The sequence below is a fragment of the Mobula birostris genome, chromosome 2 (genome assembly GCF_030028105.1).
Source record: "Mobula birostris isolate sMobBir1 chromosome 2, sMobBir1.hap1, whole genome shotgun sequence".
In the NCBI taxonomy this organism is placed as follows: domain Eukaryota; kingdom Metazoa; phylum Chordata; class Chondrichthyes; order Myliobatiformes; family Myliobatidae; genus Mobula; species Mobula birostris.
In genome coordinates, this window is record NC_092371.1 from 139126456 (window position 1) to 139145110 (window position 18655).

At 42.0% G+C, this 18655-nt stretch overlaps 1 protein-coding gene across 8 annotated transcripts in view; it reads left to right on the top strand.

Annotated features, from left to right (window-relative positions):
* Positions 1-18655, top strand: part of ahi1 (Abelson helper integration site 1) — a 205354-nt gene that overhangs the window by 35654 nt on the left and 151045 nt on the right. For all 8 annotated transcript variants that reach the window (XR_011883895.1, XR_011883903.1, XR_011883899.1 and 5 more), the window contains 5 exons: positions 6835-7020; positions 10417-10572; positions 10835-10967; positions 13444-13567; positions 18181-18410. Coding sequence is in view for 5 of the 8 variants with exons in the window: in XM_072249423.1 (XP_072105524.1) it covers positions 6835-7020; positions 10417-10572; positions 10835-10967; positions 13444-13567; positions 18181-18410 (829 nt within the window). In the remaining 3 variants the exon portion in view is untranslated. The remainder of the gene's footprint in view (positions 1-6834; positions 7021-10416; positions 10573-10834; positions 10968-13443; positions 13568-18180; positions 18411-18655) is intronic.

Here is an 18655-nt window from a genome sequence, read left to right on the forward strand (position 1 = left end):
CATTTCAGACACCTTCCTCCCCTTTCTTGATCTCACTATTTCTATCTCTGGAGGCAGCTTATCCATTGATGTCTATTATAAACCCACAGACACTCACAGCTATCTAGATCATGCCTCTTCCCACCCTGTTACTTGTAAAAATGCAACCCCCTTCTCTCAGTTCCTCCATCTTCACCACATCTGCTGTCAGGATGAGGCTTTTCATTCTAGAACGAAGGAGATGTCCTCCTTTTTCAAAAAAAAAGGGGCTTCCCTTCTTCCACCGTCAACACTGCCCTCAACAGCATCTCTTCCATTTCACACATATCTGCTCTTACCCCATCCTCCTGCTACCCTACCAGGGATAGGGTTCCTCTTTTCCTCACCTACCACCCCACCAGCCTCTGCTTCCAGCATATAATTCTCTGAAACTTCCACCACCAAGCACATCTTTCTCTTCTCTCTGCCCCCCCCCCCCATTTCCACAGGGATCACTCTCTATGCATCTCCCTTGTCCATTCGTCCCTGTCGTGATGAAGCCACGTGGCCAACACCTTGTACTCCATTTGGGTAGCCACCAACCTGATGGCATGAACATCAATTTCTCAAACTTCCATTAATGCCCCCATGCCCCCCTCTTCTTCATGTCCTATCCCCTTTTCCCTCTCTCACCTTGTATCCTTGCTCGCCCGTCGACTCCCTCTGGTGCTCTTTTCCCCCTCTTCCCCCTCCCCCCCCCCCCCCCACCCCAGCCTTCCTCCATGGCCTCTGGCTCTTTCACCTATCAATTTCCAAGCTCTTTAATTCATCTCTCAGGTATCAGCAATCACCTTGTGTTTCTCTCCCCTCCCCCCACCTTTTAAATATACTCATCTTTTTTTTCTCCAGTCCTGCTGAAGTGTTTTGGCCCGAAATGTCAACAGTACTGTTTTTTCTAGATGCTGCCTGGCCTGTTGAGTTCCTTAAGCATTTTGTGTGTGTGGCTTAAACTAACATCCATGCCTGTTCACAGACTTAACTTTCACAGCCTTCTCAGAGTCAATTTGAGAAGTCATCCACACTTGCCAGATCTTTTCCATCAAAATTGGCCTTACTCCAATTTAGAATCTCAACATGTGGGTCAGACCTACCTTTCTCCATATTTTCTTTGAAACTAATGGCATTATGATCTCTAGATGCGAAGTGTTCAGACAAAAACTGCTGTCACCTGCCCTGTTTCATTCCCTAATAGCAGATAAAGTATCACGCACTCTTTCATTGGGGCTTCTACGTACCAATTAAGGAAGCTTTCCAGAACATATTTGATAATGTATCCTATCTAGTCCTTTTACAGTATGGGAGCATCACCTATTATAACAAACTTTTTATTTCTTACAACAGTTTGTGATCACTCTTTGTTCCACTAAATCTCCCTACTGGTTGGGGTGGTCTGTAATATAGCCCCATTAATGTGGTCACACCTTTCTTATTACTCAGTTCCACCCATAAGGCTTCACTAGACAAGTTCTCCAGTCTGTCCTGACTGAACACTGCCGTGACTTTTTCCTTGACGAGTAACATGGCCCTTCCTCCTTTAATCCTCCTCACTCTGTGGTGTCTAAAACAATAGAACCCTGGAATAGTGAGCTGCCTGTTCTACCCATCCTGCAACCATCTCACTAATGGCTACAGTATCATAATTCCAGGTGTTAATCCATGCCCTGAGTTCATCTGTCTTTCCCACAGATCATCTTGCATTAAAATATATGCAGCTCAGGACATTAGCTTCACTGTGCTCAACCTTTTGGCTGGCTGACAGAAAACAAAGAGTAGCGATTAACGGGTCCCTTTCGGAATGGCAGACGGTGACCAGTGGGGTACCGCAGGGTTCAGTGCTGGGACCACAGCTGTTTACAATATATATTAATGATTTAGATGAGGGAATTAAAAGTAACATTAGCAAATTTGCCAATGACACAAAGCTGGGTGGCAGTGTGAACTGTGAGGAGGGTGTTATGAGAATGCAGGGTGACGGACAGGCTGGGTGAGTGGGCAGATGCATGGCAGGTGCAGTTTAATGTGGATAAATGTGAGGTTATCCACTTTGGTGGTAAGAACAGGAAGGCAGATTATTATCTAAATGGAGTCAAGTTAGGAAAAGGGAAAGCACAACGAGATCTAGGTGTTCTTATACATCAGTCACTGAAAGCAAGCATGCAAGTACAGCAGGCAGTGAAGAAAGCTAATGGCATGCTGGCCTTCATAACAAGGGGAATTGAGTATAAGAGCAAAGAGGTCCTTCTGCAGCTGTACAGGGCCCTGGTGAGACCACACCTGGAGTACTGTGTGCAGTTTTGGTCTCCAAATTTGAGGAAGGACATTCTTGCTATTAAGGGAGTGCAGCGTAGGTTCACAAGGTTAATTCCCGGGATGGCGGGACTGTCATATGTTGAAAGATTGGAGCGACTGGGTTTGCATACTCTGGAATTTAGAAGGCTGAGAGGGGATCTTATTGAAACATATAAGATTATTAAGGGATTGAACACACTGGAAGCAGGAAGCATGTTCCCGCTGATGGGAGAGTCCAGAACCAGAGTCCACAGTTTAAGAATAAGGGGTAGGCCAATTAGAACGGAGTTGAGGAAAAACTTTTTCACCCAGAGAGTGGTGGATATATGGAATGCTCTGCCCCAGAAGGCTGTGGAGGCTAAGTCTCTGGATGCTTTCAAGAAAGAGATGGATAGAGCTCTTAAAGATAGTGGAATCAAAGGTTCTGGGGACAAGGCAGGAACTGGGTACTGATTGTGGATGATCAGCCATGATCACAGTGAATGACGGTGCTGGCTCGAAGGGCCAAATGGCCTACTGCACCTATTGTCTATTGTCTTTTGATTCCTGAAGTTGTCTGAGGTCTTAACAACATGTCTCCACAACCTCTCCACTATCTGTTCTGGTGCTCTGTTCCCATCTCTCTGCAACTGTAGTTTAACCCCAGCCCCCCAGTGTTGTACCAGCAAACCTTCTTCCTACAAAGATAATAGTCCCCTTCCAGTTCCGGTGTAAACAGTCTCTTACGTGCAGGTCTCACCTTCCCTGGAAGAAAGCCCAATGATCCAAAACTCTTAAACCCTCCCTCCTACATCAACTCTTATTCACAAATTAAACTATAAATTTCTTCCTATTTCTGGCCTCACTGGCACCCCATGTGTACTAATCCTGAGATCACAACCCTGGAGATACTACCCTTAACTTAGCACCTCACTCCCTGAACTCACATTGCAAGGCCTTGCCACTCTTCCTACCCATGTCATTGATACCTCTATGGACCATGATCTCTGGCTGTTCATCCTCTCACTTAAGAATGCTGAGGACTTGATCCGTGATATCCTGGACTTTGGCATCTGGGAATCTTGTTTTCATCTATAGCCACTCTTTCTGTTCCACTAACTAATAAATCCCCTGTCATTACAGCCTGCCCTTTCTGCCCCCAATCCCTCTTCTCAATGCCAGAGACCTCACTGCTTTGACTTTCATCTTCTAGGTCATCTTTCCACCCCCACCACCAACAATATCCCATGTGATATACCTGTTGTTGAGGGGGGTGGCCACAGGGGTTACTCTGCACTGGCTGGTTAACCCCTTTCCCCTTCATCCTTGTGTCTCTGTCCAGCTGTAGTCGTCAGAGACACTGGACATCTCCCTGCCGTCCAACATCCCACAAGAGGAACATTCAACTATCCTGCCTGATATTCCTACTGTTCTAACTGAGGAAATATAAAGACAAAAAAAATTAAACTGTGGGGAAAAGAATCTACCTACCTGAGGCTGAAGCCTCGAAATCCCTACTCTAACACTGTTGACTCCAACATTGGCTGCTCCGTTTGCCCCTGCCTTATTTTAATGAGCTTTTGCCAGTCAATTTCAATCGGTGACTGGCCACTGCTCAAAAACATCAAACCATGAGTCGATGCCTTATGTAGTCAATTGACAAACCTGAATGAACTGCGCCTTCTCGCACTTCGGATATCCAACTGGCCCCTGCTCAAAATCTGACATTCCTGGGAATCCCTTGCTCATGACCACTCAAAGTGGAACAAAAGCTCTTGAGATGGTTCTGAGAACATGGAGTCTGTGCATCAGGAGCACGTTGTGAAAGGTAGAAGAAATACATTATACATGCTACCTACCCACCAGTTGTCCTGTCAGGCACTTCCTCTTCCACCTGTGCATTATATTGGTTTATTACTGCCACATGATACTGTGAAGAAGTTCTACATGCCATCCAGATGGACAGTGCCATACATAATAACATAGAGGCAGCTAAAAGGAAATAATCAAGAATATAGTCTTACCAACACAGATAAACTGCAGAGCAAGGAGACAAAGTACATGGGCCATAATGAGGTCAAGTGGGAGATCATAAGTTAATTTTTAGCATATCAGAGGTCCATTCAGGAGTCTGATAACAATGAGATAGAAGCTGTCCTTGAGTCTAGTGGTCCATGCTCTCAAGCTTCTGAATCTTTTGCCTGATGGGGAGGGAAGAAGGTCTTTGATTTTATTAGCTGCTTTCCCAAGATGACAGGAAGTGTAGATGGAGTCAAGGGAGGAGAGACTGGTTTTTGTGATGAACTGGGTTGCATTTGCAATTTCTTGCAGGCTTGAGCAGAGCAGTTGCTATACCAAACTGTGCATCCATATAGTATACTTCAGTGCCATCATCCCCTCAAAACTAATCAATAAGCTCCTAGACCTCGGCCTCAATGCCTCCTCCTGCATTTGGATCTTTGATTTCCTCTCTTGCAGACTCCAGTCAATTCGAATTAGCGGCAGCATCTCCTCCACAACCTCCATCAGCACAATGCGTCACAAAGCTGTGTGCTTAGACCTTGCTGTACTCACTTTACACTTATGACTGTGTTACTAAGCACAGCTCCAACGCCATATTCAATGTTGCTGATTACACCACTGTCGTAGGCCGAATCAAAGGTGGTGATGAATCAGCATATAGGATAGAGATTGAAAATCTGGTAGAGTGCTGCTATAACAATAACCTTACTCAAAACCAGCAAGACCAAGGAACTGATTATTGAATTCAGGAGGAGGAAACCAGTCCTCATTGGAGGATCAGCAGCTTTAATTTCCTTGGTGGTGGTATTTCGGAGCACCTGTCTTGGGTCTAATCTTCCTAATGCAATTATGAAGAAAGCCCAGCAGTGCCTCTACTTCCTTGGGAGTTTGCGAAGATTTGGCATGACCTCTAAGACTTTTGACAAACTTCTATAGTTGCGTAGTAGAGAATATATTGACTCACTGCATCACGGCCTGGTACAGAAACACCAATGCTCTTAAACAGAAAATCCTACAAAAAGTAGTGGATACTGTGCAGTCCATCGCAGGTAAGGTCCTCCCCACCACTGAGCACATCTGCATGAAACACTGTAACATGAAAGCAGCATTCATCCATCGTCAGTGAACCCCCCCCAGCCATGACATGCCCTCTTCTCACTGCTGCCACCGGGAGGAAGATACAGGAGCCTCAGGACTCGTGCCATTAGGTTCAGAAGCAGTTACTCCCATCAACCATCAGGCTCTCGAACCAAAGGGAATAACTTCACTCTACTTCACTTGCCCCATCATTGAGATGTTCCCAAAACCTATGGACTCTTCATCTCATCTTCTCAATATTTATTTGTTTATTATTATTTCTTTTTGTTGTTTTATTATCTCTATTTGCAGAGTTTTTCTTTTGCACACTGGTTGAATGCCCAAGTTGGTACGGTCTTTCATTGATTGTGTTATGGTTATTATTCTATGGATTTATTGAGTATTCCTGCAAGAAAATTAATCTCAAGGTTGTATATGGTGACCTATATATATGTACTTTGATAATAAATTTACTTTGAACTTTTCCTGTGGTGCATCAGTAAAATTGTTAAGAGTCATAGCCTTATCAATCACCTCAGAATTCACAGAACCAGAATAGAGTCATACACCACAGAAATAGGCACTGGCCAAGCAAGTCCATGCCCAATTTTATTGCCTATTTTCACTAATCCCATTTGCCCTTATTTGGTTCATATCCTTGCATGGTTTGTCCAATCAAGTGTCTTGTCAAAATGTCTTACAGTGATCAGAATAAGATTTCACCTCTACTTAGAGGCAGGTTCCCTTTAAAACTCCTTCCTCTCATCTTAATCCTGTGCATTCTTGTTCTTGATACTCCTGCCATGCAACAGAAATTCTACCTATCTATGCTTCCCTTAATTGTATACACCTTCATCAGATCACTCTTAGGCTGCCTTCGCTCCAGGGAAAACAAGCCAAGCCCCATAACTAAAAATCTGCCAATTGAAGCAACCTCTTGGTGAATCTCCTCTGCACTGTCTCCAGCACAAATGTTATCCTTTCTAGTGTGGTGACCTGAATTGTACACAACATGCTATGTGCAGTCTAATCAGAGTTTTGTGAGGCTGCAGTGTAATCTCTTTGCTGTTTTATTTTGTGTCCTGATCAATGAACGTGTTCATGCCATACGCCACCTTGAACACCCTGTCAACTTTGCTGCCAATTTTAGGGAGCTGTGGACTTGAACCCTGGGGTTTCTTTTGTTTATCGACATTTCTCAGTGCCTTGCCACTTACAATACATGTCCTGCCCCTTATTATGAAGTTGGCCATCCTCAATCCTGGAGGGACTGCTGAGTGAGACTGTGATTTTAGCCTGGGCTAGGTAGAAGGATGCTTCGAATTTGAATGGCTGTACTTTGTTTGTTTGCCTATATGTGTCTTTACTTTTTTTTAACCTTGCTATTTTCTTTAACCCAGAAATGCAGATGATTTGTAGATCCTAAACAGACATTTTTGTTGCCTTTAGGTGGTGGGTGCGAATGGGGTGCTGAATATTGATGGAAAACTCCGCCTGCAGTTGTATTATCCACCTTCGAAAGTCAAAAAGCTATCAAATTCCATTGAAGTATTTGAATGGTGGAAGAAACGGCCATGGGACCATTATCCTTCAACTTTGTATGTTACAGTGAAAGGCTTAAGACTACCTCAAAATGTGAGTCCTAATTTAAGAAACTTCAAAACTTTTCACAAAGAGATATGGAAATCAAAGAATTCAATTAACTTATCAGTAACATTTTAGGACAATTTTTGATTTTGATTTTCTTTGTAAACATAATATACTTGTATGACATTAATAGGATTTAGGGATGAGATTTAGAGCCACTTATTACTTCCACTAATTAAATTGGAAGCATGTTCTCTTGGGCAGCTTTTCCACCTGAATCAGTCTAACTATTTTTGAATATAAATTAATGCACTACCTGTTGTAGAAGCTTTCTATCCTATGCTAAGTTCATTTGTAAATGGGCAAGAGGTGTATTTAAATAAGACAAAGCCAATTTGGCTTTCGTTTCATTCCAGTATTTTCTGCTTTGATAGTGTAGCTCGTGCCAGCACAAAATGAATTTCTCCATTAGGGCTCCAAAGGATGAGTATCTTTTAAATAAATTATTTTATTTTGCAGTATTACTTTCTAATTTTAAAGCCATTTTAAAGGCAACCTGTAAAAGCTTTCATATTCATTTTCTATACTGATCTTGAATTTCTAATACAGGTTTCCCCCGCCATCCAAAGATAGAGCATTCCTATGAAACAGTTCGTAACCCAGAATGTCGTAAAGCGAAGAAGCAGTTACCATTTATTTATATGGGAAAATTTTGTGAGCGTTCGCAGACCCAAAAATAACCTACCAAATCATGCCAAATAACACATAAAACCTAAAATAACAGTAACATATAGTAAAAGCAGGAATGATATGATAAATACATAGCCTATATAAAGTAGAAATACTTTTCTACAACAATTGCCTGCACAGATATCCGCAGCGAAAATACACAAGCGCTCTCGACAGAAAATCTCACGCAAGCGCTGTTGGCGTAAACGCGCTCTCCAGTAACCTTTAAACTATGAAGCTGCCAAATCTACCAAATAACACGTAAAAATACACAGCCTATATAAAGTAGAAATAATGTATGTACAATGTAGTATCACTTACGGGAAATGGGAAGACATCAAGCACACTGATGATGGTGTGTTAGACTGAGTCGTCGCAGGTTGGGGTGGTGCAGTGGCCCCCACCCTCCAGGCCGCCGACTAATACATTGCCGCGAAGCACGCAGGGGTAACCAGGAGGCACACAGCACATCTTTAAGAAAAAAGCCAAAATAAACGTGCTAATTAATTAGGTGCTGCCCGGCACGTAAATGTCGGCACATCAGAGGCGATTGCCGATTGCATCGGCACAGATCTGGGCCGACAGTTACATGCTAGGCGGCACCTAATTAATTAGCATGTTTATTTCGGCTTTTTTCTTAAAGATGTGCTGTGTGCCTCCCGGCTACCGCTGCATTCTCCGCGAATTGGTACAGTATCTGTCCGGGGCCCTGGGCTTAGGGTGGTGGGACACGGGGGGGTGTCGTCTCATCGTCAATCAGGGCAGGCAGCTCATCTTCTCCTATGACTGCTTGCCTCAATGTCAAAGGTCGAGTTTCGTCGTCTGCTGTGGCTGATGTGGAAGGCTTGCTTGACTGCTGAGCCTCACGCATTTTTCTATCACACAGTTCTTTGTAAGGACTCAAAGCATCCTGCAAATATCCCCTAAACCTACGTACCCTTTCAAAACTAAAGTCATACTTTATCATTGCAGCGAAAATCTCACACAGTTGCTTCACGTTCAGTTCCAGGACGACTCCACTTTGGCTACTGCATTGGGTTTCGATTGTTATCCTTTCCTCTTCTAATTGCAACAGCTCTTCATCTGTCAGTTCTTGGTCATGGGATGCCAAAACCTCTTCAACATCATCTTCATCAGCTTCCACAAGCCAAACTCACTTTGTCCTTACTTCGTTCAGCACGATCAAAACGCTTAATTATGTCTAGTTTTATGCTAAGTGTAACACCCTTACGAGCTCTTTCAGGCTTTTCCGACACCTTAGAACTCATCTTGCAAACGGATGCTCACAGGCTCGTGTTTAAGCAATGCTATTCCGAATCAGGGCGAGAGCGGCTGCTCGGGGTGCCTTTTATTGCGCGCTGCCTTTCTTCGTAACAGTGAAAACATCTTCTGAAAGTGAAAGCAGGGTTCTAATGTAGGTCTTTCGTAACAGTGAGGTTTTGTAAAGTGAACGTTCGAAAAGCGGGGGACACCTGTAAGCCTTTAAGTGTCTCAATTAAGAAAGCTGATAACATTAACAGTTGCAACACATCAAAGTTGCTGGTGAACGCAGCAGGCCAGGCAGCATCTCTAGGAAGAGGTACAATTGACGTTTCAGGCCGAGACCCTTCGTCAGGACTAACTGAAGGAAGAGTTAGTAAGAGATTTGAAAGTGGGAGGGGGAGATCCAAAATGATAAGAGAAGACAGGAGGGGGAGGGATGGAGCCAAGAGCTGGACAGGTGATTGGCAAAGGGGATATGAGGGGATCATGGGACAGGAGGCCCAGGGAGAAAGACAAAGGGGGGGGAACCCAGATGATGGGCAAGGCGTATAGTCAGAGGGACAGAGGGAGAAAAAAGAGAGTGAGAGAAAGAATGTGTGTATAAAAATGAATAACGGATGGGGTACGAGGGGGAGGTGGGGCATTAGCAGAAGTTAGAGAAGTCGATGTTCATGCCATCAGGTTAAAGGCTACCCAGACGGAACATAAGGTGTTGTTCCTCCAACCTGAATGTGGCTTCATCTTTACAGTAGAGGAGGCCATCTGGGTAGCCTCCAACCTGATGGCATGAACATTGACTTCTCTAACTTCCGCTAATGCCCCACCTCCCCCTCGTACCCCATCCGTTATTCATTTTTATACACACGTTCTTTCTCTCACTCTCCTTTTTCTCCCTCTGTCCCTTTGACTATACCCCTTGCCCATCCTCTGGGTCCCCCCCCCCCCCAGTCTCCCTGGGCCTCCTGTCCCATGATCCTCTCATATCCCCTTTGCCAATCACCTGTCCAGCTCTTGGCTCCATCCCTCCCCCTCCTGTCTTCTCCTATCGTTTTGGATCTCCCCCTCCCCCTCCCACTTTCAAATCTCTTAATAGCTCTTCCTTCAGTTAGTCCTGACGAAGGGTCTCGGCCCGAAATGTCGACTGTACCTCTTCCTAGAGATGCTGCCTGGCCTGCTGCGTTCACCAGCAACTTTGATGTGTGTTGCTTGAATTTCCAGCATCTGCGGAATTCCTGTTGTTAACACTAACAGTTGCTGTTAATTGCATTTTCATAGCACTGTTACTGTGTGCTCTGATATTCAAAGCTGTACTATTGCTATTTGAATGGTGTAGCTATTTCCATTATTTCCTTGATTGTAGAGGCTAATTTAGAGCTTTAACATTGGCTATGAACCAGCTCTAGGAGTTCATAAAAAGCGTACTTTAATAAAGTCACTGCATTTGCTAAATAGGTAAATCCTTCTGTACGTTCCATGATGGCTTTACAGCAAGAGCAAGGTGCTATTTCATTCAATGAGCTCCAATCTGAGTTGACACAGGCAAGCATTTCGTCAAATCTTGATATTGAGAAGTTGGAACTTTTGAAATGGACCAGACTGCCCGGGCAGGTAAAGAAACTTGATTACCCTCTACATTGAACACAATTAAATTAAAATTCAATAGGAATGTAAAGCTGACTATAGTTGCATTTTACACTACCATCCAGTCAAAGTTCCCCATTCACCACTCCCCGTACATTTGTCAATTTTGGTCCATTCGATTTTTGATTAAATCTTTTTTACTGTTAAAGATCTTCTTAAAATTATCTTGTTGCTGGTGCAGAAGGTAAATGTTCTACTTATTATATTTATTGGGGCTACTTTCTTTTAGGTTTGTCGTATTCCTAACCAGCTTTTACTGTCATTTCGAGGAGGACGTGTAGGCTGCTTCTTTATAACGTTTTCACATGATGGAAGAAACTTGGCAGCATCGTGTGCTGACAGAAATGGCCATTTCATTGTAGGTGAGATTAGAAAGAATGCAGAAATAAAAAGTCACTCCCATGTGTGTAATTGTGTATTACGTTTCCAATCTCGTTCTACTGTCAGTGATAAATAATTAACAACAACAATTAGAAAATAATATATTTTCAATGCCTAGAAGACTCAAAACTCAGGTAGTTAAGAATGGTATTGTATGATATTAATATTTCTATTAATATCCACTTGAATATTGCAGGACATTCATGAAATCCATCGGTGCCATATAAAAACTCATGTTGCATATAAACAAATTGTTGGAAGGAGTTGCATCACCTGAGTGTGATGTAATCCTGAAAAGAAGGTGTCTCAAGTATTGTTAGAGTTAAGACAGCAGGCAGCAACTAATTCCTACCATTGTGTTTTAACTGGTAAGCTATATATTGGAACATGTTCAAACAAGAGAAAATCTGCAGATGCTCGAAATCCAAGCAACGCATGCAAAATGCTGGAGGAGCTCCGCAGGCTGGGTGGCCTGTATAGAAAAGAGCTGATGAAGCATCTTGGCCTGAAACATCAACTATACTCTTTTTCCATAGATGCTGCCCAGCCTACAGTTCCTCCAGTATTCTGTGTGTGTTGTATCAGAACATGTAATTCATTTTAAAATGATAAAATAGTGATTTTGGTACAAAATGTCATTCCAGTCTCTGCTCCTGACTACCCTCAATCCTACTCTCCCCCTCCCATAGAGAGTAAAATGAGAAATGGGGAGAAGTACTGATATTTCATCTGTTCCTCTGTAACAGAAATGATTATGATGAACCTTATTTTTAAAAAAAATCAGTCCATTCCCTTGTGCTTCTGTTTTAATGCATATGATTGAAACAGTCAGGATTTTATTAAGATTTTGAAGTTAGTCCTCCTTTCAAATAAATAATTTTTATTTTTCATTTAAAAACTGTTACTTGGCTTCATATTCATGGCGGATTTTGTCAGTTACCTGAAAGAAGTAAGGTAAATATTTTCTAAAGTAGTGAGGTAAGAGTTTTACCCATTTACATGAAATTTCTTGTCTGCTGCCATGAAACCACATATTTCGCATCATGTAAGTCAGTGATGATAAATCTTATTCTTTGATCTGGAAGGAGTTCTACTGATGGGTATGAGGGATTTCAGCTTGATTTTGTCTCAAATTTCCAGGTTTGGCAATCGTGGGTGTTATAGTATCAGCTTCACCGCAATGCCATTTTAAAAAGTCAGTGTTTTTATTTTATTTGCAGCTGAGACTTTGTATTTACCAAACTTCAATTAAATTAGCAAATCTTTCTTTCATCTGTATATATCTACCCAATGTTTATCATTCGTATTTATCTTTTCCACTAAAGGATTACTGTTTGATGCTTATTAATGTGCCAACATGTCATTATTTAATTTATATATTTCACTGTACTATTATTTTTAACCCTTTTTAAAAATGTCTTCCATTATTTCCAGTGATAGATTAATGGAGCCGCAGGAAATAAGAAGATAATTAACTATTTTTCTAGGGATTCCCTTATTTCAGTAGGTTACAGAATAGCATTGATTTCCAGTGTGGTGAGCGTACACTGCTGATTAGAGTACTCTCATCAAGGTCCAGTCCAGCCAATTGCCTCATCCCAGCAAATAATCTAGATCAGCCCTTCTTGTTAAGGGCTAATAAGGACATTTTAGTTCCTAAGAATAGTTTAAAACTGGACTCTAATTCTTCCACAGATAATTAAGTAGTGTAACCCTGAAGTTGCCCAAGGTGGTCCTTGTGCCTTGTTCTATTTATGATGATGCAAAATATGCAGGAAAAATAAATGACCCTCTTCTCTACATTTTAAGGTAAATCTTGAAATCATGTGGGTGCTGTTTCCCTGACATCAAATTTGTTATTTAAGTATACTTTTTGCTGCTTTATACCTCCCAAGTCCTAAGAGCAAAATTGATCTGATTATTGCTGTTGAGCAGTTGTGCTGCATTCTACCAGGAAATGTAGACTGAACATTAGGTGAGGGCAATCCGGCCTTGTCACCTTGTCATCTTGCAAGTTACACAGCCTGTGGACATAAAGAATTGCAGAACCATATTCTAATAAATGTTAAATAGCACTTGGACGTAAAGAGAGTATAGATTTTATGATTTGTGAAAATTTTAATTATATGAAATAAAAGAACCAAATGAGTCATTGCTGCTCTAGACCGTTTTACCAGCAATGCAGATTTTGAGGCAGTAAATATAAAAGCAAATTTTTCAAAAATAATAATGCTACAAGGTACCAGTTATATGAAATGTAAATTATTACTCTTAGACAAGTGAAGATGTCTTTTCCATTTTGTTCACAAGTTAATAATCCTCATTAATTGCACAAAATACTTATGCCAATAGATGGCAGCAAAATATATTTTTTTAAATTTCAAAAATAACAGGTGGAAAGATTTTGTGAACATACTTCATCTGGACTAATCGATATACTTTTATATAACTGTTTAGTGTATGAAATTCCTTCAGGACGTCCACTTGGAGAATTTAATGGGCATTTCAACATTGTTTATTCTCTGTGCTGGTCGAATAATGATAAAACCCTCCTCTCTGCATCATCTGATGGTACAGTAAGGTTAGTGTTCATTTCAGCATGATTATATTTAGACTGGACTAATCTTTGAAAATGTAATGTTTTCAGAATATGGCTTGAATACATTGAATATTTGTAATCATTGGATGCCATGAAAACGATTTGTTTTATTTAAATGATACGGTAACAGGCCCTTCTAGCACTGCCCAATTATACCCATGTGACCAACTAACCTACTAACCTATATGTCTTTGTAACATGGGAGGAAACTGGAGCAGCTGGAGAGAACCCACACAGTCAATGGGAGATGTAACAACTCCTTACAGACAGCAGCAGGATTTTACCTTCAGTCCTGTTCTCATTTCTCCACTGTTCAGTTATCTGTTGGTCAGGGTCAACCATGGATGTTGCATGCTAGCTATCCACATACACAGGCTAGGGCTGTGGAAACAAGCTGTTGCCCATGCAGCAGGCTTCCCTTCTGCATGCAGCTGATGAATCTAAAGGAACAGTAGAGACTGATGCAGTTTGGCACCAGTGGCATCACAGAAGTTGTTAGTGAGTGTTGAACTCAATGCAAGACCTCCTTAGGCGCTCCAGCTCTAGATAAATGTTTGAGGTTTACTCCCAAAGCCTTCCACATAAGTGGTAACAGCCACAAGGCAGCAGAGACTGAGATCAGAGATTTCCTTCTAGTTGAGCTGCCAGCTATGGCTGACGAGCCCCATCTGCCTGGAGTAACTGGTTTTAAGGCATCAGTAACCCGCCTTTTGAACAGTCGATAGAAACAGTTTCACTGGACTGAGTAGCTAACCCATATGTGAAAACCAGGAACACACATCAAAGTTGCTGGTGAACGCAGCAGGCTAGGCAGCATCTCTAGGAAGAGGTACAGTCAACGTTGCGGGCCGAGATCCTTCGTCAGGGCTAACTGAAGGAAGAGTTAGTAAGAGATTTGAAAGGGGGAGGGGGAGATCCAAAATGATAGGAGAAGACAGGAGGGGGAGGGATGGAGCCAAGAGCTGGACAGGTGATTGGCAAAAGGGATATGAGAGGATCATGGGACAGGAGGCCCAGGGAGAAAGAAAAGGGGGAGGGGGGAAAAAACCCAGATGATGGGCAAGGGGTATAGTGAGAGGGACAGAGGGAGAAAAAGGAGAGAGAGGGAGAAAGAATGTGTGTATATAAATAAATAACGGATGGGGTACAAGGGGGAGGGGGGGGCATTAGCGGAAGTTAGAGAAGTCAATGTTCATGCCATCAGGTTGGATGCTACCCAGACAGAATATAAGGTGTTGTTCCTCCAACCTGAGTGTGGCTTCATCTTTACAGTAGAGGAGGCCGTGGATAGACATGTCAGAATGGGAATGGGACGTGGAATTAAAATGTGTGGCCACTGGGAGATCCTGCTTTCTCTGGTGGACAGAGCATAGGTGTTCAGCAAAATAATCTCCCAGTCTGCGTCGGACTCGCCAATATATAGAAGGCCACATCGGGAGCACCGGACGCAGTATATCACCCCAGCGGACTCACAGGTGAAGTGTCGCCTCACCTGGAAGGACCGTCTGGGGCCCTGAATGTTGGTGAAGGAGGAAGTGTAAGGGCATGTGTAGTACTTGTTCCGCTTACAAGGATAAGTGCCAGGAGGGAGATCAGTGGGAAGGGATGAGGGGGACGAATGGACAAGGGAGTTGACTAGGGAGCGATCCCTGCAGAAAGCAGAGAGAGCAGGGGAGGGAAAGATGTGCTTCGTGGTGGGATCCCGTTGGAGGTGGCGGAAGTTACGGAGAATAATATGTTGGACCCGGAGGCTGGTGGGGTGGTAGGTGCCCCACCAGCCTCCGGGTCCAATATATCATTCTCTGTAACGTCCACACACATTTTAATTCCACATCCCATTCCCATTCTGACATGTCTATCCACGGCCTCCTCTACTGTAAAGATGAAGCCACACTCAGATTGGAGGAACAACATCTTATGTTCCGTCTGGGTAGCCTCCAACCTGATGGCATGAACATTGACTTCTCTAACTTCCGCTAATGCCCCACCTCCCCCTCGTACCCCATCCGTTATTTATTTATATACACACATTCTTTCTCTCTCTCTCCTTCTCTGTCCCTCTCACTATCACCCTTGCCCATCATCTGGGTTTTTTTCCCCCTCCCCCTTTTCTTTCTCCCTGGGCCTCCTGTCCCACGATCCTCTCATATCCCTTTTGCCAATCACCTGTCCAGCTCTTGGCTCCATCCCTCCCCCTCCTGTCTTCTCCTATCATTTTGGATCTCCCCCTCCCCCTTTCAAATCTCTTACTAGCTCTTCCTTCAGTTAGCCCTGACGAAGGGTCTCGGCCCGCAACGTCGACTGTACCTCTTCCTAGAGATGCTGCCTGGCCTGCTGCATTCACCAGCAACTTTGATGTGTGTTGCTTGAATTTCCAGCATCTGCAGAATTCCTCGTGTTTGTGAAAACCAGGAGCTGGACTTGGTTGTCAGAGGTGATTTTAGACATTAGGAGCAATTAATAGGTAGTGGGAGATCATCACAACTTTTTACCCTCCTCTGGGTATGACAACCTTAAGGAACTGCAGTTATTAAAATATACTAAAAATCATTGTGATTTTTCATACCTTTTCTTTGAAAGTGTTGGTTTTGCTTCTGACTACATTAGTAAAGATGTGGTAACAGGGCACTTACTATAGAAAGTAGTACTAGGATTTAGCAGATTAGACAGATTTATGAAATGAGTCATGTTTGACAAATCTGTATTTTAAAATTGGAACTAGCAGAGTAGATAAGGGATTAAGGACAGCATGTTAGCATAATGCTTTAGAGCAGCCAGCTGTAAGATTGGTGTTCGATTCCCACCGATGTCTATAAGGAGTTTGTGCATTCTCCTCCTCTTAACCACGTGGATGTCTTTCAGGTGTTCCAGTTTTTTCCCATATTCAAAATGGACATATGGGTTAGGGTTAGTGAGTTGTGGATATGGTATGTTGACGTGGGAACCATGGTGACCACAATCTTTGCTGGTTTGATTTGACGCAAAATGATGCATTTCACTAGGTTTTGATGCATATGTGACAAATAAAGCTAATTTTTAATAAAGATAATCTTTAATCTTTTTATCAGTGGATGTGGTGAATTTGGACTTTCAGAAGATCTTTGAGTCACACAAGAAGTTATTGAAGCACAATTGCATCACATGGAATTAGGAGTGAAGAACTGTGTAGACTGAAGATTGGTTAATGGGAAGGAAATACGAGGAATGGATGGGTCAGTTTTAGATGAGCTGTTATTGGAGTGCTACAGGGATTGGTGTCACGGCTCAAGTTGTTTACAGTCTATATTGATAATATGCATCAAGTGTAATACATCCAAGTTTATTGCTGAAACAAAAATGTGTGGCAGTGTATGTTGTTGGGAAGATGCAGAGAGCCTTCAGGCAAGGTGAATTGGCAAGAGGTTAGCTGATGAAATATGAAGTGGGGGAAAATGGAAGGAAATGCACTTTGATGCAAAATAAAATAGGAATGCTTAATGTTTTTAAACGTATCTTAGTGTTCATGCGTGAGGATCTCATTGAAGCTTATGAGTTCAACAGGAAGAAACAGACCATAAACAGACTTCAGAATCAGAGCTTGCAGCCTCACAAGGAGAGATGTATCATTTAGAACCAAGATCCAGAAGAATTTCTTAACCTAGATGGTGCTAAATCTGTTGGAATTCTCTACCACAGAATCAATGGAGGCCAATTTGTTAGAAAGTAGTCAAAAAGGAGGTAAATGTTATTTCTCAATGCTAAAAGGATTCAGAAGTGTTGAAGTGGATAAAAATGCATTTGGTCCTTTCTGCCAAAATGCTGATTTACATTGTGAATAGTTGGGGCCCATGTATGAACCATTGTGATATCCTAGTAATCTCATTTTGCTAATCTGTTTATTCTTGCTGTTTAGCTAATTCTCAATCCATAGTAGTATGTTACTCCAGTCCCTATGCTCCAACATAGTTCACCATTCTCTTGCGTGGGACCTTATCAAAAACCTTCTGAAAATCCAGTTACTACCACATGCATTATTCGATACATCTTCAAAGATCTTGGATTAATCAGATATAGTTTGCCTTTCAAAACTCCATGTTGACTTTGTTCTGCTGTTTTTCTAAATGTACGTACCTTAAGCCCAAATTGGTTTTGGGCCCTCTGCTAGAAGAGCAGGTTTTTCGTATTCAGTTGCCCAGCATATTCTTTGAAGGAATTTCAAGAGCACATTCTGGAGGTGAAAGTTCTTGGGAGAGGAAATTGTTATACTTGCAGTATTTTGAGGATGCTGGTCACTCTACATTGTATCTGAGTTGCTGTATAAATCTACATCAATGTTTTGAGTACTTTTCTATTAGATATTAACAATTATAAGAAATATTACCTTATTGTAATCAAAAAGCTGTATTTAATATTGGTGTAAGTTCACTGTTGCAAAATAGTTACTGTGGGTATCTGCATCTCCAGATTTGGTGTTTTATGTTTTTCAAAAATTGCCTACTCATCTTTGTTTTATTATCTAGGAATTAGAAGTATGGGATGATAAAGAAATCTATAGAATGGATTGTTTTAAAAACACAACCATACAAACTTCACTACTTGTTTACCATCTTTTTTAGGGTTTGGAATACAGAAACTTACCAGAACCCAGCTGAGAAAATGCTTCCACACCCTTCATTTATCTATACTGCAAAATATCATCCATTAGCCCAGTACCTGGTAGTTACAGGAGGCTACGATTGTATCATACGCGTTTGGAATATAAATGTGAATGAAATGAATGGTCAGTTACTCCAGGAGCTTGATGGTCACAAGAGCTTCATTAATACACTTTGCTTTGATGCTGAAGGTTGGTTTGATAAATCATGCATTTTATTTGTACTTCAACATCTGAATTATCATTTAACTTGTTAATTGTAAGGCATGGATGCTAGTGTTTTTTTTGAAATCTGTTTTGTATCTTTTTTTTAAAAGAGGAACAAACTTAAGTTTCAAAATAATTTGCAAATTCTTATGGAAGACTGTGGGTCCTTGCACAGCTGCACACACCTTTGTCTATGTAATGGTGGACAAATTTCAGTACCTTTCTGTACA